The following is a 23,964-nucleotide window of genomic DNA, read 5'->3' as shown; positions in this document are numbered from 1 at the left end:
CCAAAAAACACTTCTAGTACAGTCATCATATGAACTATTTTTTTATGTAATACATATGTAATACAGATGCATTTTTTGAAATGGAAAAACTCACTCTTCACTCTTCATTCACTCTTACGTGAATGAAGTCATATATTTTTTATTAGAGAATGTCAAAATTCCCACACACACCGAAACGTAACAACCTGAGTCTAGTTGCCTATGCATTTTTCTCAAGGCCTTCCGTATTTTTCTCGAGTATTATTATTACATTTTTTTCAAAACAAACATTTGATGATTGAACAAATCCAACAAGAGATGAAATTTCTCAAGAACAGATTCAGCCTTTCAGCTTCGCCCATCATGGGTTGCCATCGCGTGGTTCGTTTGGCTTATTTTCTTCACCAAATACCCTTCTCTTTATCGGGTTCTGCGACAGGCCCTGAAAAGCTCCAGTAGTACTGAAAGGCAGTTGCTCTGTTGTATGTCAAAGATTGACAGAGGAGTTGAAGAATCATGGAAGGGAGGCAGACAAAAGTTTGGAACATACACTAGAACGTACAAGTACTGTAGAGGTGCTTTGTCTGGTGTGCCCTCTTCAATCTAATGGTGTTAATCTTGTCCTTGGTTTTTGTGGTTGCATTGCTACGCACCAGCACTTTTAACTACCCTTGATAATGGGAGGAACAGCCTGAAACTCATTAATTGGATTAGCCCGGTCTTTATCTCAGCATCTGCTTGTGTCGGCCTGAAATACTCCCAGCCTACAACTACTAATTGACTAACAGAGCGTTTAAATCATATCGACACATTTACTAATTTACGTGACTGGTGTCTGCCACCACGGTGATGACTTGGTTGACTTCCAAGTTGTTCTGTATTGAATTTTTTTCTCTTTTTTTGTACATGTTTTTATATTGTGTAACATTAACATTAACATTAACAAGACAAGGTAACAACGGTGTGATGTGACCTTCTGAGTCTTTGACATAGGTGCTTCTCCACATCCGGGGGTCCATGGCCAGTTAACGACTGATTATGTCAGTGTTTGGGGGCCGCTTATTGGCCGTGGGGCCCTAAGTAGCTGCTGAGTTTGCATACTGTGTTGCTGGCTTGCAACCATGTGACCTAGAAGCCTCACATGGGGGGAAGATATTTCAATATGGTCACCATTGAGCTATCTGGTGGCCCCCACTACCCTCTGCACTCGCAGTATTGAGGCACATCATTTCTTTAAATCTGGTTGGGTCCACAAATTCCATGCAAAACAAGGACTTATTCATGCATGGGTAAGTACCGTATTTTATGAAGTTATGATGTTGATGCAGGAAGTGCAAACGTTGTTTATTGGCATTGTTTTGTGTGTTGTCAAAACATGTTCCATGTTTTTGTTACTTTAATGTTGTGAAGTTACTCTTTTGCCTCAGTCTTTAGTTTGATTTTTCCATTTCTTCCCTGTTGTCTAGCAATATTTTGCATATATTTAGGCAACAAGCAAATACTGATTATAAGTTTTTGCAGACAAGCAGTTGCTTTGTTGCTGACAATCATTTTTTTGCTGTGACATGAACCAGGTGTATAGTTTTTTTGTTGTGAGGTAATTCTTTCTGCATTGCCCATTGTCATGAGCATTTTCGAATTCCAACAATATTTTAACTTGGTTTTAGTGTGAATTTTGCTTGTTGTTGATCACTGCAAACCTTGCTCTGTGTTTTTTGGTTGCTCCTTGAACTTTTTTCCCTTTATGATGGACTGTCTTAGGAACTTTGTAATAACGTTTTCTGAACGATTCCTGCTCCACGATTTACACATGCATGCATGCGGCATTTTGGCTCTCATTTCACTTGGTGTCTCGCTACGATTACTTGCCCCCCATGTGCTTGAACTGCAACCGGACGTGACGTCGCGTGCAACCCAGCAATATGGATAAATGCCTCTGCCCTTCGAGGATGCGTGGCAAACGCATAATGGAGAGTGATGGTATCATCTTGTGGCGTTTTTCTAGGTATTGCTGAAATTGTGCAGGTGTTATATGTATTGCTGTCAAAAAAAAAGCAAAAATGTCTTATTTTTCAGATTTTAGGCAATTGTTTTCCCAGAAATTACATTTTTGCCCTGAGAGAACATAAAAACAGCCAGTTTGCCAGACCAACAGACAAGCTATGCTCTCTTTTGGCATGTAATGAGGTAATTACATGAACGCTGAGACACAAGCCTTCAGCCCAATCATGTGTTTGTGTCATCAAAAAGGCGTTTTTCTTCCTCCACCCATTTTAATAGCGTCTCCAACATTTGGTGGATTATATTTCAATCAAATAACAAACATTATAGTCTGTTCTTTTGTCATTTCGGCTCAGTCAAAGCATTTCTGAGGGAGCTGCTGAGGTAAAGATGCCCATGAATGAAAGCATATTGTATATGGACGTGCTGCAGGTAGTCTATATCGCTGCATGCTGGAGGCAGCTGTTGTCCCCTCATTCATCTCTACGTCTTTCTGGAGTCACCCGCTGATGTAGGAACCGAAAGTGGTTTCTTTGTGGCCGAGCAGATATGAGAGCAATTGTTCTCACTTCCATTTATCTCTCCTAAAGGGCAGCTAGATCTGCCGACCTACTCTGTGCCAGTGTGTTAACTTTATATCAGATAGAGACGCCGGGCGAGGTGTGTGTTTGAGGATGTTTGTGAGTGGTTTGAAGATATCTGCTTCTCTCTGGTCTCCAGTATTGCTTTGTGTAATGATATGTTATCACTTGGAAACTGTTATGCTTCTATTTCTGATCCTCGCGTGAATGCTGAGAGACCCTAATGCTGCTTTTGTTATCAGTGATGTGCGGTGAGGTTCATGTCTGGTGAGGCGCTAACTCCTTTTTTAAAATATCAATACAGTTAAACCTCGGTTGCCATACGCCCCAGTTTTCGTATGATTTGTTTTTGTTTTTTTTGCCTCAGTTTTCATGAACAGTCGTCTTGTCCTGTACTGTATCATTCTCCGCAATCAAGTGCCCAAACAGAGCACCCTGAGCGATGCTGACTCATCGTACCCTACTGATCATCAGAAGGGTAAAACTAACCTGTCTCACGGCGGTCTAAACCCAGCTCACGTTCCCTATTTAGTGGGTGAACAATCCAACACTGCTTCACAATGATAGGAAGAGCCGACATCTGATACTCACTCACCGCCCGTGCATTTTGTATTTAGTGTGACCTCTAAATAACCCGCCATGGGGCCAAAGAAAGTTGCAAGTGCCAGCACTTTGATAAAGACGGGGGGGAAACACTATTGGATCTGATCTTGCCAGGATGTCCGGGAAGTTTGCACCAACAAGTTTCAGTCATTTGCCATTTATAATTATTTTTAAGTTTTTGTCATTGTTTTCTGCATGTGAAACTGTAATATGTATTTTTTGTTAATATTTTTGGGTGTTTGGAACAGATTAATTGGATTTACATTATTTCCTATGGGAAAAATTGCCTCCATTTTCGTTTGACCTTTTGTAACGAATATACAGAGGTTCTACCGTACACGCTGCTCATTAAGAGGATAACAATAACAATATTAAACTTATTCTCTTGCCTTAAAAAAAATGTTTTCAAACACTTCTTCGCCCCATTTCTTTATTTTTTTCTTGCCTTTTATTGACAGATGAAGTACATGCGGCCTAGCCTTCTCAGGGAAAGCTCTGTTACTTCTGTTTTGTCTAAAAGTCCTGTTGGAGAAGTTTTCGAGCTAGGTTATAAACATCTCCATCTTGGAAGCCAGATCCATTCATCAGCAGAGCATAAAAATATCTTTAATGCATTTGCCTTGCTGCTGATGGTACCTCTAGGTGGTGCTGTTGTGTATTTGTGTTTTTTAGTGAGGCTTAAAAAGGGCGGCACCGACGAGCACCTTCTGGCTCATGCATGCCCCCACACTTTAGTACCGTGCAGCTCAGCATATGACGTTTCTTGGTATTTTATTGTCCGATTAACAAGAATAATCGTGTCACACTTACATTAAATACATTACACAGGCCGTAGACGGACACTGTGTGTAATAAATGTTTCTGCAAACATTATAATGTTGACACGCTGACAAACAGAAGTCACCATCAAAAATATATTTATAATTCGGTTCAGTGGACAAATATTCATATTTATTTTATGATATCATTGACGTCCCTGACCGCATTTCACTATTCGTTATTGTCCGTCTAGGATTTTTGTATTTTTTAATTTTTAAGATTGTTTGCTTTCTTGCTTTGTTTAGGCTGCATGAATCACCTTTTGCAACCTGTACAACTATTAATTCTGTAATATTGGACTTTTCCTACAAAATTAGATGCGATATCAGAGCTAAAATCGATGATGGGATAATGATGTGATTTGAGAATTCATTTCTTGGCTGATCTGCCTCGACGCAACTCAACAGTACATACTCATATGCACATTTTGAGGGATTTACAAAAGGTTTAGTGTCTGCAAAGCTTAACGATGGGGATATATGTAAATATTAATACAATATTAATTTTAGAGCGACAGTGCTGTAGCAAAGTACAAAGGGAGCATCTGTTTTTTCCGCCCCCACATTATTTGGAGAATTATATTTTTATATATGTTTTTAATCAATAAATGAAGATAATTTTAACAAAATATTCATAATAATGGAACAGTGCTAACTATTTGAGACTGAATCAACAGCACCTCGAGTTGCACTATATTTAGTCCGTTTTTTAAAGATGAAATTAGTCAACAATCAACGCCATTCAATCAACGCAAATATTAATTAACTGTTTTGCCCATCCCTAACGATGTCCCCAAATTGCAGAATATTTGTAATTTTTTTTTGGGGGGGGGTGGTCGTTTGTATTCTTAGTATTAAATACCGTATCGGACGTTTTAACATGTATAAGTACTTCAAATGAGGCGAAGCCTCCCCTACTTTGTGGAAATGTTGCTATTTTCATGCAAGACCCCTTGTCTGTCTTTCACTTTATAAGTAATTGTTTATATTCCATTTCATTTCCTGCTGTGTACGGTGCATTAATATTAATGTGTGCCGGTATTTCATTGGGCATGTGAGAACCATGCCTGAGAGCAAGGTGACTTGTCTTATTATTTGGGCAGCTGCCATCCTAGTGTGTCATTACTGAGGAAGATGGCGGAAACCGTCTTCTCTGACAAGCGCATCTCGTCTGTAAATACTCATCCCACTGATGCAGCTTTTCGTGAAATTAATCAAGCGACCTCGTGTGCTGATACATGTGAAAAGCGAGCCTCCCTTCAAATTCCGTCTCCTTTATTGCCTCTGCCTCCGCCCGCCCTCGCCAATAATCATATTAGAGCGGCCAATCTCATTACGACGTGCCATTTGGTAATTTAGAGCTTGTGATCGTTGGCTGCCCATGCTTGGCTTGATCTGTCACAATAGAGAAATGTTGTTTTTGCCTGTAGATGACACTGACATGGATATCCATTTTTCATACAAGTGTTTTTTCTTTTCAAATTGTCCCACTTCAGAGGCGTACAATGAGGCAGCTTGTCACACATCACTTGTTCACTCTTATAATGCTCACCCGCATACACGTGTCAATCAATTTGCTATTTTGACACTGTAATGTTTGTGCCGGGTTCAGCGTTATCTTGTTTTCTGTTTTTTTGCCAAACAACTGGCAATAGATTCCGTAGTTTTTGGATATTTTGGCATGACCATTCACATTCAGCACCTTCTCTAAGTTGTTCCTCATTTGGGCCTTGGCCCTCCTGTTGCCGTTTAGTTTCACTGGTCATGCACAAGCAAAAATATTGCATCCTGAAGCAACAAATGATTGGTAACCACCAAAGCTGACAGTTAAGCTTGAGGCTGAGATAAAAATACTGAAGTAAACAACATAAGTCACCGACAGCTTACTGGTTTCGCTGTGTGCTAATTTGCCTAGCCTTGGTAAACTCACGTTAGTCACGTTCCACCAGTGTGTAAGATTGCACCAAGTGATACTATTTTTGAATGTTCTAAACTGCCGTTTTCCATGCCAGTATCATATTTAGGTCTGTGGAAAGTTGCCACTGTAGCCCAGCTTACTCTAGTGAAATGGTCCTGGTGTTTTGTTGTTGAATGATTACAGATTATTTTATAGTTCAATCACCCAGCCCCCCATTTTCTCCAAATTAAACAAAAATAGTCACTGTTTGTGCTGTTTTGTGCAAATACAATGATTGTTTGTGCTAACACACAGTTTGAGTTATTAAATGTTTAAGTGTCCAGCAATTGCATGATCAGCCCCCCCCCCCAAAATGCCCAAAATGAAACCAAAATATTATCATTCTTTTCTGCTCCGTTTGTGCTGTTTTGTGCTGTAAAAATGACTGATTGTGCGGTGTAAGTTGTTGTTTTTTTTTGTAGTCAGCATATTACAAAGGTCATCTTAAGTTCAACCAGCCCCCCGTTTGTTCCAAATCAAACCTAAATAGATGCAGTAGTTTGTGCTATGTTTGTGCTGCGTTGTGCCGTTAAAATGATTGTTTGTGCTGTTTTCCTTTTTGAGTACAGATTGTTTTATAGGTCAATCAGCCCAGCCTAGCCCCACATTTTGTCCAAATTGAACAAAAATAATCTCAATCGTTTTGCCATGTTTGTGCTGTTTTGTGCAATGACAACGATCGTTTGTTCTGTCATACTTTTTGAGTACTTAACAATGTAAGTGTCCAGCGTTTACGTAATCAGCTCCCCGACATGCTCAGAATAGTCTATTTCTTTTCCTGTTTGTTTGTGCTGTAAAATAATCAATTGTGCTGAGTTAGTTTTTTTAGTTACTTAGCTTATTACAATGCACAGACGATTGTGAGTTTGAGTTTTGTGTGGGTGGGAGGTGGGAAGTTCATGCAGGTGCTGAGCTTCCCATAACTGACCTCATGTTGTTCTTTAGATAGCAAACAAGTTGACAGCACCTCTGCTGGTTGCAACCAAGTACTGCACTTCACTTTGCCATTTTGCAGTTGCTGCTCTTGGAAGTAATTCATGGCAGACACACGCCAAAGAACTGATAATCAATCCGAACGACTTCAAATAAGACTGACAATAACAAAACAGACCGCAATACTCAGTCTGAGTGCCGGCCAACAGGGGCCAAGACAGGGAAGGGGAACCACACCCAAGTCCAGCACGGCACTAATGGTCGAGTGCGAGTACACCCTTAATCGACTAATTGGTTGTTTTGCACATCCCTACAGCAGATACTTGTGCTCTCCCGCCAACCACTTGCACCATCAACACATCTGATGTGCATAAGAAGTCAGAATGCATCTGACTCCAAAAGACTTAGTTAAAAGAGCACTTTAGATCTTAAGATTATCGTCCGCTTTGTAGTCCTTGGTCAAAGCTACTTTTGTGAGTCTGTGATTACTTTGCTCTTTCGAGTCAGGAAGGGGGAAAAGAAAGAAGAGGCCAGACGGCAATCAGCGCTTTCGCTCTCTTCCACACCAACAACATTTTATCTCGTCCGTCAGGAGCAGTGAGCAGCACATCAGTTATTACCGCCTCCGTCGCTTGGATAACATCAAAGAAACGAGGTTTCACACAGAGAATGTGGGGACTGTGGTCGTCTAAAGGCCGCTGCACAACTTTTTATATACACATGTACATATATATATATACATATATATATATCATTATGCTCTGTTCATGCTAAGGTTGTTATTTGACTTTTACAAGCCATGTGCTGTTTCTGAATCAGGACAGACTCCAATTATAATGGAGGAAATACCCGCCATTCTTTTTTTGCTGAAAACAACAGTCTATCTTCATTCTCAGTATGTTGAAGATGCTCTCCATCATATCTGCCTCACCTGTCTCTTCCATCTTTTTACCGCATATTTTGCCCTTCAGTGGCAGGAGTCTAAACAAGAGGAATGTGGAATTGGAAACGTAGGAAGTGAAAGAAAGTAGGAATGACCTGATGCAAAGTTAGATTGTTTCACAACAAGTTAACTGAAAGCCATTTTTGTTATAGCTGGTAGCTTTTGGCTTTATGAATGCATGCAGGTTCTTGTTCTATGGATTCAAGATTTTAGAAGATGAAATGTGTCTGCTGAAACGTTGAACTTTAATTATGTGGTCATTTACAATGGAACCTCAAGGCGCTTGCTAGGGCAGCCAAGATGTTTGTGTGAGAGCACACGGTGGGCGACGCATCCTGAAAAACATTTGGGAAGATTGACAGGTTGAATGGCCAGCCCTCTGTTCTTATCCTCCTCCAACCCTTTGTATGAGCTACATTGACCTAGTTATTATCTCCTGGAAATGATATGCTGACATAATGGCATACATATTCAGAATAAAGAGAGCAAACGATTCATTCCGTAATTTATTTACATGATTGGGGTTGCAACTAACGATTTTTTTCTCAGTCGATTAATATGAAGCTTGTTGTTTTGATTAATCGAGTAATCGGTTCGACGGACTAAATCAACATAAACCAAACAGTTAGTGATTTGGTCCGCAACATATCAGAAAAGAGGGAAACATGTCAATCACTGTTTTCCAAAGTAAAAGCTGATGTAAGTGAATATCTGGTTTTGCGTAGAGCACAAAGATATGCCTGCGAATATTCTCATTCATCCAGGGCTCTCATCCGAGCAGGCTTTATCAATTGATGCTCAAAGACTAGGTGGGACAAACACTAGCCTGACTAGGTAGGGCTGTCCTAGTCTGATACAAAGGTAATATGTCTGCTTTCATGGATGACTAAAGAAATTGGAAAATAAATCACATTTGAGAGGCTGAAATGAGAGACTATTTACATTTTTAAATCAAATGATTAATAGAATACCAAAAAAGTTGTCGATTAATTGGAAAAATTGATGAATCATCAATTTATTGATTAATTATTGTAGCTTTAATGATACATATCTGGAAACTGAAAAAAAGTCTGGAATTTAGAAACGTCAAATCCGTCTGAACCCTCCTTATTGTAACATATGCTACCTTCGTGCTTAAAATGCTACAAATTCTTTTTTGAATTCCTGGCCCTATAGAGGGGTATCTGAACGGAAGAAGTCATTATCTATGTAACTGGAGAAGGAAAAACTGCATACTAATCACCCACAAAATAAATAAAGAAAGAAATGAAATAATATGTCATACTGCTGCGTTAGCCAATAGATGTGAAATTGCATTTTAAACATAAAATGTCCAAACCAAAATGATAGTTATGATCCGCTGTCATCATGGCCAGAGTGCTCTTGTTTGTTATTTTCAGATTGTATCGGCCAGCTTTCCTTTTACTGAATGAATAACCTAATTAACATTGGACGAAGGCTTCATAAAAGCATTTGAGATTTTTTCAGTCATGTTCTCTGAAATGGATACCATCCAAGAGTAGAAAGAATTTTTGGCTGCAGTTTGCAACTTTTTTTTTTTTTGGAGAAACTAAGGTTTTTTGGATCAAATGTACGTGTAACTGCTGACTTAATGTCTTCCTCGCTTAGAGGATTTTTGTTTGTGTGTAATGCAGAGTTGTGCCCTCTCTTTCAGGCAGTGTCCACTAAAAGGATTATTTTGACATAATACTGAGTTTCAGGAAGGTGAAGAGCTAAAGACTCTCTGAGACTGTGTCACAGGAGGCTTCACTGTCGAACGAGATGTCTGTTTTAATGCATTTAGTCTTAACTTGGTGAACTTGTGTGTTTTTCAGGGTGAAGCTGAAGGACGGTGTGGCATTCCTGGGGGCCAGAGCCAGTAACCCTGTGGTGTGGACAGTGAGTCAGGATGTCAGAAGTGAAGGTCACAGAGTTGTCACTCTGCACTGTCGAAGGAAGGAGAACAGCTTCGGTCAAAGGTACGTCTGACTGACCTACCAAAACAATCAATATGAGATACTGAAATGCCAAGAGAACATCCTGCTGAATGACCAAAAGGCAGATTGTTCAGTTTGAGGGGCTACAAAGGGAATGAGCATGACTCTGCTTTAATTCTGTGGCCTGGCGATGCAAATTCTTGATGGTGAAATGTAATCCATCATTTTGTACCCAAAATACCACAAGTTGGCCTACACACTAAACTACCAAAACAAATATGTAAAGCATCTTGTCCTATAATGTATTTGCTAACATGTATGAAGCTTACCATAGGCAAATCGGTATGATTAGCTCATAGGGAAAAAGTCGTTTGACACCACCTGCTGATTTGCATGTATGAATCCCTAGACCCCGACTATAAGACGACCCTTCGTTTTCAGACTTTTTTCTCTTCAACTTCACATTCAACAGTCACGTGGGTGAGGGTGGCTGCTGCTGTTTGGTATTTTATTAATGGGAACTATGCACAGGAAGTAGCTCAACCTGGCTGCTCCGATGCTCTCCAGGGTTTCCGGTTGACGACAGTGATGGATGATAGGTAGTCTGTCATTTTTTTTTGCATTTGCCGCGCAGACCCTGCGGCGAGACCAAATGAGTCGCACTGTACAGGACTATTGGAATGAAGGTCATACACGTTGAACCTGTCTTGACATTAGTCTTGACATTCTCTGGGCTACAAAAGACTTCCTCAGACATTGATATGACAATGTGACACCAACAAAAGCCTCTGCCTTTAGGTTTCTTGAGAACAAATTACATTTACTTCAATTCAGTACCATCTGCAATGCATTTTTGATTTTGTTAAAACTTATTAAAGGTACTCCAATACAACCACATTTCCACTTTTTGCCTGGAATTGGGAATTGGACTAAAATCATGTAATCAACTAATTGATTTATTGGTATTTTTAATTGGATAGGGGAATAATTCATGGTCAATGTTCTGACCTCCTGTTTTAATGCCAGTTTCTGGCTAACCAAAATAATGTTGCCCGGAGTTGAAGAGTTGCCAAAGTGTGGATATAGCTCAACTTTGCCATTGTCGACATCATATTGTTCTTTAGACCTCTTTAGATCCTCTGCTGATTGCAGTCCATTGCCCTTGCCGATTGATTGCCTATTACAGAATGTGTAGTAAAAATCTAAAGTACATTTCAATTGAAGAACTGACATCAGATGACCAAGGTTGACTTGCTGATGAGAAATACAACTGCAACCGTGACGTTCAGGAGCTTAAACTTGGCTAAACATAGCTTATGTTTTGTGTAAAAACCTCACCGGACTTCAATGTGTGCAATGTCAAAATCCATGTTGTTGGGGGTGGTCAAGCATCCATTCAGGATTTTACGTGTCCATGTTTTTGGCCTTGATGGTTGCATTTGAGCCATCACCCATCATCCATCAGCTAATTGTCAGCTAATCTAAAAAAGATTGTATTTTAACAAAAAATCCGAATTGGGCATCATACCGAGCAGTGTGAACGTAGCCTTAGTCCTTATGGATTAAACAACTGCTGTACCAAAAAATAATTAACCTTGAGCTCAACCAATGGTGGATTTGTTCCTCTTAGTCTGAAAGCTACGCACAAATATTGTAAGTGACAGCTCCTCAACTCTCCAGCAGTAAGTCCAACCTCGGAGAGTCATTTCATGCTCAGTAGTCAGAGCCATTATTCAGGTTAAGTATAAAAAAGATTCAAATTAGCCGGCACTTGTTGAAAATGAGTGCAAAATGAAGCTGAAAAGACAAGCGCTGCAGAACATCAAATAGCTCATGTCATTTCAAGCTCATTTTGTGAACCGTAAAAGCCGCAAGACGTGCCAGAATCTGTGAGTTAAGAGTGACAGCCGGTGATGTCAGCACCATCAACCAGACAGACAGCCTTGATGAGTTCAATTGTTACAGTTAATAAAGGGTGATGACGAATCGACCTGTAGAATTGTACATAGTAACCAGGTGACCAGATGTACTGTTTTCCCTGGTCAACACTGGAGCATTGGAGCAATGGGGACTCTCAGCTGTCATGTATCAGAAGAACATGCGTCACAGAGGCAAACTTCTCTTAGTATTACAGGGTGGGATGGTCCATGGTCATTTATCATTCCGAGAAATTCATGCATGTGTAATAAATACCCAGTGGATTCTTCCGCGACCGGTCTATAGAACCATAGCTATCAGAGGCCCTCAAAATAGCTTCCTGTTAAATGGTTTATGTCTAAATGAGGTAATGTTTCTACCTTTTAAATTAAAGGATGTCAAAACCATGTCTCAAGCAAATCCAGTTAAACTCTAGTATTTCATAAGACATGCGAGGCAAAAGTGCATTTATACTCTTAGGGCCTTACAGTCTGACTTCACCGTGCCCATAGAGGCTCTTTAGAAGCCAATCCAGCATTTTTCAGCCAGCAGCTCTGATCGGTATCACACAAGTTTTGTGGTCAGCAGTTTTGTTTAAGGGCATCTGTACGCAGACAGCAACGATTGCAGGAATGCTTGTTCTATCCTCTTAGAAGGTTCTCCAAATGGTTGGACTCAGGCTATGTCCATACTGCATGTATACAAGTATTGAAATACTCGTTGTCAGTGCTGTTTATAGACAATATAACAACTTTCTCTAGTAAGGAGCCACACTCTTTAAACATTACGGCGTATTAATAGCTACCGTGGTGTATTAAAATTCAGCACATAATGTAATGTGCATTACACTGTGGCAACAAATCACAACCCTGATCAAGAATATGTAATGTCAGTGTTTAGGTCCCTCCAGAGGGTTCAATTTGAAACAGATCTATCTCCAAGCAGCCAACTGCATGACTGGTCAAGTCTCCAGGCTATAATAAAAGCAGGCTGATGCATTATGAAAGCAGCACCTTGGTCATCAGACAAAAAGTGCCTGCTCAGTTAGGAAGATTAAATAGGCCGATTAAACTGTCGTGTTCCCTGTTAGCAACGGGTGGAGTCTTTTTAACATGAGGTAATAATGATAATAATAATCAGTGACGTACACTCAGGGGAGGCAGAGCCTCAACTGCCTTGATGCAAAATACAATATTGTATAATCTCACTTTAGTCGTATTATTATGAGCTTGGGTTGCGTTCAAAGACACCACGAAACTTAAGTTGAATTTTCTGGGACGTGTGAGCATACTTAAGTGAAGCAAATTGCACGTCCGCAATGAGAGTTAGGTTAGTGAGTGATAAGAATATCTACTTCCTGTTTTTCACACACACAGGCACAAGTGTAATAAAGACGTCGTTGTGATTTTTGGAGCGTCCGTGAATGCAACTTTATGTCGTCTCGTGACAATGACGAAGTGTCGTTCCCAGGACGAGCTGACTCGAGACGTGTTTGTGATTTGGAGATATGGTGATGGAGCTGCACTGCTGTTGATGCGGTCAGGTCACAATAAAGTTATTAAAGAGCAGCAGACCCTGTGGGACTCTGCGGGTACGCTATTGTGGCTCCGTCTGCTGTCATAACAGGGAGAGGTGGCTTGACATGATGCACATGTGTCCACGAGACTTGGAAACATAATGAAATGTGTTATGAACATACATTATTGTGCCTGTTAAAATAAAATGCCTCCTTTGTAGCAATTGTGCAATCAACAAACTTTAAAACGTTTTATTCCTTTTCCAATGTGTCCACATAAATCTTTTGTAGACATATTGATCAGGAAAGACCCGTGGGACTTAAAGTAAATGAAACGGTCAAGATTTTTCTGTCTGCTCACCCTCACAAACACTCCCACAGAGGAGCGGTGCAGTTTTGGACAAAACTATTATGGATAAGTCTGCAAAACAACAGTGAGACGAATTACTGTATTTTATAAATCACTATGATTGACATTATCCATAATTTTTAGTGCATGTATTAGCTGAGCTTTGCATGATTTCTTCACAAATGCCTCGGTGGAAAAAAAATGATATATCGTCCATACAGTATGTTCTTGCTCAGAGCAGCAGGGGAAGAAGCAATAAGGATGTATGTAGGTTGAAAAGTTAGCGGAGGAGAGTGATCATTATGGTTTGCCTCAGGTCACACCTCCTCCCACTACCCCAGTGCTTATTCAGATATGTAGAAATTGACTGTGCAATTATGCAAGAGACTGTTTGGCAGGAAGAGTATGCAGCGCTTGAATGTTTTCTCCGTACAGTAAATATGGACTAATTCCCATCTGTGTGCATGCACATAGTCGCACTGTGCTGTCTGCCTGAAACAAACAAGTGAACAAATAGAACCGCCATTGCATCGTTTACTCCTTCAAAGGCTGCGAGCGTTCCGCCACATTTAAAGAACATGCTGTGAGAAGACAGGTCGCCTATTGTGAGCAAGTCATAGTAGAGCTTGGCCTAAAAGACTGAAATAATGCACGGCTGCACCAAAGTCAAACATGTTAAATGGGATTTTCTGTGTTAAATTTAAGTTGCTTCCAAATTTGCTTTGGGCAGAGTGTGATTAATGTGGTCGTGGGCGCCACTGTCTGTGACATAACTGCCCAAATCCCTGAAATTGATGCCATGAACTTGCCTTATCTATTTAATCAGCTCGATTTGAAACTTTTTTGAGGACTTTTGAGGATTTCCTCTATGTATGAGGTGTGTTATGAAGCAGAGTCATGATCGCCGCAGTACCAGGACTAATGTTGACGGATCGGGATTGGATAATATCGGCTTCTGCCACAAGATCGGGCCGATCCGGTTGCCGTATAGCGTCTGTAACTCTGGGCCACACTCCAACATGGTAGGTGTGGTAATGTGCCTCAAAACTGGTTGCCGCTCGACTCCCGCCACCCGCAAGAAGAAGAAAACGCAAAACCAACATGCAGACATGTCCGCGGTGTACCGTGGTGAAGTTGGACGTTGGATATTCGCCTCTGTGACCGTCAATAAACTACTATTGCGTTGAAGAGAGATTGTTTAAAAAAAAGTAATATATTCTAAATCACACCACAAATTGATATATAACCATGTCAAATGATTAGTCCCACCCTAAAAGTATTTTGCATGCCCATTTTTTCCAGTTTTATCTTTTATTGGATGGACTTTTATGGAATTAGGAACCTGACTCCCAAAGGTTTGCTCCAAAAAAGTAAAAAAAAAAACAAAAACAAAAAAAGTAAATTCAGCAATACTTTCTTTGCATTAGTTTTAATGCTTTGAAGAGCTACAGTATTTTCATAACCATATTCAATTCCGCGTTTGTAACAAACGCTTATTATTAAAAAAAAAAAAAAAAAAAAAAAAAGGAAGTGCTCCTCAAAAAGGGACCCAAGCACATGCAGCAGATTGTGTGACATTTTTACAGCTGAAATAGGTGGACTGTTATTCTGCAATTATAGGATGTAAATAAACAGTTTAACCCAATGTGGCCTGCAAGTCAAAATAATTGTTCACCCCGGGCTAGAACATTCGACTAACCCAAAATTCGGCCAGAGTAAGAATATGAAAAGGCTAAACTGTACGTGGTACCAGGTACTTTGGGCCACACTTTGTGTGTCATCAGTGCTTCTGAGTCTGCATGCACATACGCCACATGTAGTTTTTCACCATTACAAACGAATGTGTTTTTAAAAGGTGACAGTTTATGACATGAAACAAATGTGTGGAATCTCACCAAAATCAAATAAAAAGATGTCCAGCCTTCATAAAAAGACAGTGTAGTGTCATTTACTTTATTGCTCTACCGGTGACCCTGATCTTGAAATCTGGACGAATAAGAAGTTGTAATTCCTTAAGGTAGTGTGACCAAATGTCCTGTTTTTACGTCCTGTCCTTTCTTCCATACAAGAGTGTAATGTAGTAAATCAGTAGACTGCAATATATTGTCATACATTTTTATATCAACCCACTGCCTCGGGCACTATGAAATCCGTTACATTTTTTTCCAAATACCATTTTTTATTTTTTTTAGAATTCCCTACGATTGACTGGCGACCACTCCAGGGTGCACCCCGCCTCTCAATCAAAGTCGGCTCGGATAGGCTCCAGCATACCCCCGTGACACTAGTGAGGATAAGGGGCATAGAAGAGGGATGGATGGATGGCATTGCACCTTTCTTAAAAGTAGTGCTAAAATCTCGTCTCATCTCGTTTTCACAGACCAAGTGTCGTGTATCGTCTTGTCTCGTGATCCGAGTGTCTCGTGACACCCCTAATTATAAGGCATCTTTGAGTATCATTTGAGTATCTCACTCACCGAGTGTCCTGGTTTTTGGTGATCAAAATATGTCGACCCCTACCATAAGGCTAATATTGAATCTTTTGGTGCTGATTTGTGAGTGTCAGAGATTGAAAATCAAGTGTTGTGGACAAACAAACCCATAAAAAAGATAAACATTGCTTGTGCTTTGGCAAACACTAGCTCAAAACCCTGGTGTGAAAACAAATTTAAGATTCCAGCAGCGGACTGGAGCTTTCTTGAAAGAAGCAAGTGAAGTGAAGCTGAGGCTCTGTGTCGGCCCCAGCCATCTGTTGAGAGAGGTGACATGCACCTCTGTGGATCTTTGGGTGAAACAGAGGAAGTAACTATCACTGGGATAGATTGGAAGCTTCTGTTAGACTGAAATATTTAGCATACTCTGACAGAAGAAAGGCACAATTCCTTCAAAGATCCTTGCAGCACACGTTTGCCCATTAGGTATGCTTGTACATCAATGAAAAGCTCAGACAGAACCTGTGCGCTCACTATGATTATTTTTAATGGGACACAGTTGAAATGAATGTACTGTCATTACTGCCTTCTTTTCAATACTCTAAGCCAATTACAGTGATTCAAATCTAAATCTATCTTGAGGTATTTTTCTTTGCACATTAATTTGAATGCCGAACGTTAAAAAAAAAAAAAAAATGTTTTTAGATGTAATTAAACAGTTGAAGAAAAATCAGAGTGAGAAAACATCAAGAAGGTCTTTATAATATACATCAGGCCTGTCTCAACTTTTTCCAGTGAGGGCCACATAGTAGAAAATGAAAGGATGCAAGGGACACTTGATATTTTGTAAAGCTACACATGTGGATATGCTTGGAAGTTCCATATATTTAAACCAAAACAATACATCTCAGCTTTGTGATATGAGTGAAAAAGCATATTGTTAGTATCAACTTCAGGCTTTGCTCTTTTTTTTCCCATTTTTGCTGTTTTTTCTAGGGGTTTTTTTTCCCACATACTGTATTTCACCATTCTTCTCCATACATTTTCTTTCTGTAATAGTATGACTTTATTCTCATACTACTACATAGTACATACTAAAAAAAAAAAAAAGACAACTTTACTTTGTTGTGTTTGTTTCACACATTGCATTTTCAAAAACATGTTATTCTCTATTTCAACACTACGCAAATAGAATTATTATTTTTCCTATTAGGAGTTTGTTCTTGTAAAATGTCAACTTTTTTCCTCCTTCCATTATTGCTTTTTTAATGTTTTAACTAAAGTCTTGTAAAATGACAGCTGCTTTTTTTTTTTCAATTTCTGCTTTATTTATTTCAAGTTGTTTCAACTTTCTTCTTACGAATTTTCTTCTTGTGATCAGGACTTTATTCCCATAATATTTTGACTTTATTCTCGTAATATTATAACCTTTTCCACAGCCTAATTTTCCACAAATTAAAACTTTATTTGTTGTTTTGTTTATTTCTCATAATATTCTGACTTTATACATATTATATTTATGTGACTTTTTAATAATGTCTTTCTTTTAACATTTAAACTTTATGCTACTAAAATGACATCCTTTTTCCTCATAATATTACGACATAATTGTCATAAAATTACAACTTTTTTCTCTTAATATTTTGACTTTATTCTTGTAAAATGACTGCAGATTTTTTTTTTAAATTGCTGTTGTGTTTTTTTTTTATAGTGTTCTTGTTAAATTATATATTTAGAATGCGCTACAGGCCAATTAAAAAACAGCTGCAGGCCACAAATGGCCCCTTGGCCACACTTTGGACACCCCCGATCTATATGTATACATCACTGCACACAAATATGTAGATTTAAATCTTATGGAGAAACCAAATTTGTGCCTTGTGCTGAATATATTTGGGCAAACCCTGCTTTGTATGCATTAAAAGCACTTGCGGTAGCGATAAGCGCAAAACAAAAATATCGCTATTTTGACCATCCGACAAATGCTTTCAATAAATACTAAAAACAACGTGCCGACATCTCTCCGTACTTTGTTGTCTTTAGTGTGAAGTTCTGAACTAATTTTGAACTTTTTCCCCCCACTTCATTCAATCGGCCGCTTTAAAGGAGTCAAATTTGTATGAATTTCCATTTTCCCCTCCCACTTTTGCAGCTCTGAGCTCCTTCCAATACATATTGCATGAGCCCCAAGATGTAATTTTGAGCAGCAACACTATTCTTCATCTGTCTATCTACAGCAGCACCTTGTAGTGTACGACCTAATGAATATGGAGAAACACAGGTTGGAGCTGCAAATCCTTCATAAATACCTAAGCTCCGTCTTGTTTTAAGTTATAAGACTGTTTTATTTATCTATCTCTTGTTACAAGCCTAATGTGTCTTAGGGGAAAACATTTAAATGTTTTCCTTTTAGTTTTGCAAAATACAAAAACCGATATACCGTGTATTTAATAATGTGCCTGGGAATCCTGTTGGAAGCAGTTATGCAAATGTGCATTAAATCAAAGTAGCTCGGCACTTTGACACTTATTCTTCTAACTCCTCAAAGTAATGTGTGCAGTGGAACCTTGTTCAGTGTCATTAATCCATTCCAGGAGGTCCGACTCTAACCGAAACGTACTCTAACCGAATCAATCAAAGAAATAATGTAACTCCAGTACTCCCTTCCTGAAAGCCAAACATGTTTGTGTAGAATGCAAAATACAATTATAGTCTTTACATACAGAAGGCAATTCAAAATCCATATAAATGATGAATGAAAGGGATAAATGAACATTTAAGGTTACTTTTACCTTCATTGAAGACGTGACTGTTCCCAAATACACAATGTGGCAGCAAGACACCACACGAAAACCCATCTTCCTGTTTTGCCATGAGTTACTTCTTGAATTCCATAGTGTTTCTCACCTTCTTTATCAAAATGCTGGCACTTACAGCTTTCTTTGGCTTCATTTTGGGTTATTGAGGTGAGAAACACGATTGAATTCAAGAAAAAACAGGAAGGTGGCGTCCGTATGGCGTCCCGCTGCCACATCACATCTTTGGGAACAGTCAGGTCAAGAATCAAATTTTCAATTAAGGTAAAAGCTAACCTTAAATGTTCATGTGTCCCTTTCATTCATGTTTTGCATGTATTTATATGCATTTCGAATTGTTTTCTACTATAAAAACATGTTTTGTGTTAACATTTTTTGCTTTCTGTAACACATCAATTGGATTGACATTATTTCTTATGGGAACAATTGATTTGATTAGCATCCCTTTTCAGTTAGAGCGGGACCTTCTGGAACGCATGAATGGTGCTAACCAAGGTCCCATTGTATATTCCTGGGTACCTTGTTTTATTGCATGTGGCTGCCCCTTTAGGCAACAAACTACTTGGACTTGAAATAAAGGCACCATCTGCCGCCAGGCACTAAAATCTATTAAACCTCTGTTGATACAGACTGTGCAATGATCAAGTTGCACATCCATCCATCCATTTTCTATAAATTCTCAACAATCAAAAATCAATAGGTGGAACCAGAACTTGAGCATGGAGGATGTGATACATGCATTCGGTCCCATATAAACTATTTTGGGGTGTTTATGCAACACAGCTGGGAGTATATTCTCATTATGAATGTCGAAGTGAATCATCATGTGGATGTTCACCCTATTTGATAGATTTTTCTCATGATATGGTAATAATGGCCCAAGGCCTTTTGTGTATGTGCGGGGGAAACATTCTCATCACTACACCGACCCGTTTCAATTGACTTTTTCCTCCCTTCATACCGAATGCAAGTTATTTTGTGGCTTCACTTATCAAAATCCAGCCTTCTGAGATGTTTTCAGTCACATATTAAAGTATTATCATGTGAAATGCTGTCGCCCTACGATGGAAAATGTGATTATATTCTACAAATGTGCTACTCTTGTGTAACTTGAGAATATATGACTGCAGAGATGCAGTCAAAGATGCAAATAAAAAATGATGTTTATTCGCTGCTGACAGGCAATGAGATGCAAGCCCATGCAAACATGCATTGTTTCGGTTAGTGAATATGTGTCTGCAAGGCAGCTTTATTTCATGCCCGAGAGTAATTAGGAACTGGAGTCATTGACAGAACAATGATGAGTGAAGATTGAACAAGAAAGGAGTTCGATACTCAGTCCTCTCCGGTTGGCTAGCGAGGTCAGAGGGCCTCGCGCTGTTCTTTCTGATTGCGGCGAACTTAACTCACAAATGGCAAATGGCCGCGTGCAATCAATGGCAACGCTGAGCAGGACCAGAGGGACCGCTTTTACAGCTCCAGTTAAATCAAAGGCCCCTCCGGTGCAATCGTACACAAATCAAGGAAACTCGCCATGCCTCTGCATGAACGCATGAATGTTAATTACCTTCCTGCTGTTCATGTCTACAAATGCACCATAGCACATGTGCACCTATATTTTTTATTGATCAAGTGGGCGATTTAAAGAGTAGATCCCTCAGTAATGGCTTTCTGCACTGTGGCACTTCTGTGATTTATGTAATTAACATACAAAACCGACAAGACAGATGCCGTTTTGTGTGTGTAGCCTGAAAGCATATACAGCATTGGGGTGGGAATTGCACCCTCTGCTGGCTGCTGGCAAGTACAGGTGGTTCTCAGGTTACGAACAACTGTGATGTAATTTGATATGTATTGTATGTTGGAACTTATATCTAAATAATACCTAAATGAACACCTCAATCACGCACACTGCACACAGACCACATGAAGGACATATATGCTAATACATTAAATAAAGATTAAATGCAATAATTACATGAAACGGTAATGAAAACGACAGAACTCCTTACTTTTACCCCCTGTGGTTGGCTTGCATACCGGAAAGGGCGTTGCAAGGGCGGGAGAGAAGTCTCAATAATGAGACCACTACGCCGCCTAATTATCACTGCCCATTTCACAGGAGCAGATCCTTTCACATGTCGAAGAATACCATCTTTATCCGTGATGATGGTCGTGGCTTGAACTGGGCATGCAACGTTAATTTCTCCACTTTTTTTACAATGTCTAATGTCAATTCACTTTTCACTTTCACTTTCCTTTGACGCACTGCTATCTGCCTTAGGTTTTGTTAGCATGTAACTTAAGCGAGTACATACGTAAGTGAGTGCGCAACTTCAGATAGGAGTATATAACCGACAGTCAAGCATTGTGGCTGTAGCATCACGGTCTGGGGCTGCGTGAGTGGGGGTTTGTTGAGGGAAACATGAATTCCGACATGCACTGTGACATTGTCAAACAGAGCATGGTCCGCTCCTAAGTTTTCCAACGTGATAAGGAGCCCAAACACACCTCCAAGAGGATAAGGTGCCTTCCTGAGGAAGGCGATGGAGCGGCCAAGATTGTCTACAGACCTGCACCCAGTTGAGAACCAGTGGGACATCCTCAAGTGGAACGTGGAGTGCAAGGTGAATCTCATACCCAAGACGATTAAGGCAGTGCTCGACTACAGTGATGCTCACACTGAATATTGACAGAATTTGGAAATGTTCACTGTGATGTGTGTTGCCAGCTGTTCAGACAGTAATGGCAGTGTTCACGATATTCAGAAAACAGTAAATTTAGACAGCTATTCAAGTTGTACACTGACTACTGTAAGTCACATCCAAGTTTCATTTCTATATTACTTTCTTACTAACTAAACTATGCATTACTGTACATTTATATACTGTAAATGTAAAAGACATTGATTTGTTAGCATTATCTAAGTATAAACACACAGTGTCTCACAAAAGTTTCATCAACCATTTCATTATATATTCTGAAGAGAAAATAATATAGAAATGAAACCTGAAACTTGAATGAAACTTCAGAAGATATGATGAAATGGTTGCAGAGATGTGACGGGGTGTACTCACTTACTGTATATGAGACACTGTGTGTTTATACTTAGATGATGTTAAATCAATGCCTGTTACATTTACAGAATATAAATGTAATGCATAGATTATTTAGTAAAACAAATAATAAGCGATCGGCTCCATTCTTAGCAGTGGTGTGGAAGTAGCAGGGTAACATGATGAAACATTTCATTCACCTCCATGTGTATCATGATGACAGAACATGGATATGCATACGGAAAGTGAAACTCATCCATTAAATTCCCAACTGCGCATGCTTTAACTATGAGTCGTGATATATACCGACAACATTTTGTCCAATGGGACATGCAGTACGTGCATGCAGATGATTTGTGATTGTGCACACACAGTATTTTTTGCATGTCCTTGAAAGTGATGTCTTTCTTTTTTTTTCTTTTGATACAATATTTCAGACACTAGATAGAGGAGACACAGCAATTACCCTTTCAGGTAGTGTAATTTGCATATGTGAACTGCTGTTTTCTTAGCACAGCTACGGGTAGCATACAATTTGTGCTAAGAAATATTTGAAGAGATTCCCTTAAAGCCAATCATCCATAAGATATTATTTCCCCATGTTTTTGTGGTAGGGCCACTAATGCATTCTGAATTGCTCTTCTCTGACTGCCTATTTTCAGTTTGAAAAGATCCCCCCTTTCCGTCCATGCTTGCAACTATGTGACAGACCAGCAGTATTGATCACGATTAATTTAATTTGAACGAGGGGCCTGTGTGACATTGCTGGGCTTCATCGTGCAGTCACGACTCTACAAATGCAAAAGCAGTCCGATCTTATTTTGTAATAAAAAAAGAAAAGTATCAGATTTGGCCATGCCAATGACGGCATCTTTAATCGCTATCCAAACTGTCACCCTGCCACTAATGAAATCAAATTCATCTAATGTTTGATATCACATCCTCCTGCTCAGATACACTGTGCGTTGATCATTATTTTCCATGGAACTCTCCCTAAACAACAGAGGACAGAAATAAGATATTTACTGTGGTTTCTATCATATTCTTGACCCGCGTGTTATCAGCAAACTGGTGCCTGTGTGAAGGAAAACATCCCTGATTGAGCCCTCTGGGACTTGGGCTGGTTAATCCAGGTAATACGGCAAAGACGCTAAAGTGTAAAGCCAGGAAGTCAATTTCACAATTTATCCTTTACATCTCCTTGTTATTCTCACTGTGCCGGGCAGTCACATTTATAAAATGATCTTTTGATGTCCAATATTGACTCAAGCAGAAACCATCAATCAAATGGGAAGGGGTTGTGTTTATAAAAGCAAACTCTCTTTTTAAGTATGCAGCAGTGATTGTCTCGTGTCTCTGGGTATTTATTCTGGAACTTGCCATTTTTAAAGTCATATCAAAGCCTATCGAAGCTGCTCTGTGGCTCCTCGCTTACGCTTTATCAGCAGCCAAAGCCAGCGCTGGTGGGGACTTGCCCAGAGACAAAGTGGCGATTGGCCAGGGAGTCTGGTGTTGTTTGATAAGGCAGGTCTATTGCCCCTGGAACCTTAGACTCAGATCCTCTGATCCACTTCATCTTACTGATAAATCAAGCCCTGAATCACAGGGCTACAGTTCATGTTTCAGAGGTTTCTTTGAGGTGCACTTTATACTTTGACAACTTGTCATGGAATTTTCAGCGCTCAGATGTCAACCTACGATTCTTATATTTGTGTGTGGTGTTGAATTTTACTCTTAGATACTGGAGTTGGCAAATAGTTACCCAGGGCAACAAAGCTTATGTTATGTTGACATGGACATATTTGAGTTACAGAGATACCAGTATTGACCCAGTATTTTTTTTCTCTAGAAAGTTTGAAAAGAGACAGGTTGTCTATTTGAGGTCCAGGCAAACCTCCTGGCATGTCCAGGGCTCCGGGGCAGACCTAGGACACGGTGGAGGGATTATGTCTCTCAGCTGGCCTGGGAACGCCCAGGAGCTGGAAGAGGTGGTTGGAGACCGGGAAGTCTGGGCTTCCCTGCTGAGAGTGCTGCCCCTGCAACCCGGATCCAAATAAGCGGAAAAAAAATGGATGGATGAAATTGTGATTCTCTGGGACAACGTTTTCACACTGTGTCAGGGACAT

The 23,964-nt window shown here is 39.7% G+C and overlaps 1 protein-coding gene across 2 annotated transcripts in view; it reads left to right on the top strand.

Moving 5' to 3' along the window:
- Positions 1-23,964, top strand: part of si:dkey-112m2.1 (transmembrane protein 132C) — a 164,042-nt gene that overhangs the window by 90,074 nt on the left and 50,004 nt on the right. For both annotated transcript variants that reach the window (XM_054756660.1, XM_054756659.1), the window contains one exon: positions 9,651-9,794. In XM_054756660.1, coding sequence (XP_054612635.1) covers positions 9,651-9,794 — 144 coding nt within the window. The remainder of the gene's footprint in view (positions 1-9,650; positions 9,795-23,964) is intronic.

The sequence above is a fragment of the Dunckerocampus dactyliophorus genome, chromosome 17 (genome assembly GCF_027744805.1).
Source record: "Dunckerocampus dactyliophorus isolate RoL2022-P2 chromosome 17, RoL_Ddac_1.1, whole genome shotgun sequence".
NCBI lineage: Eukaryota > Metazoa > Chordata > Actinopteri > Syngnathiformes > Syngnathidae > Dunckerocampus > Dunckerocampus dactyliophorus.
The sequence above is the reverse complement of the archived record's forward strand: the minus strand, read 5'-3'. Positions and strand labels throughout refer to the sequence as shown.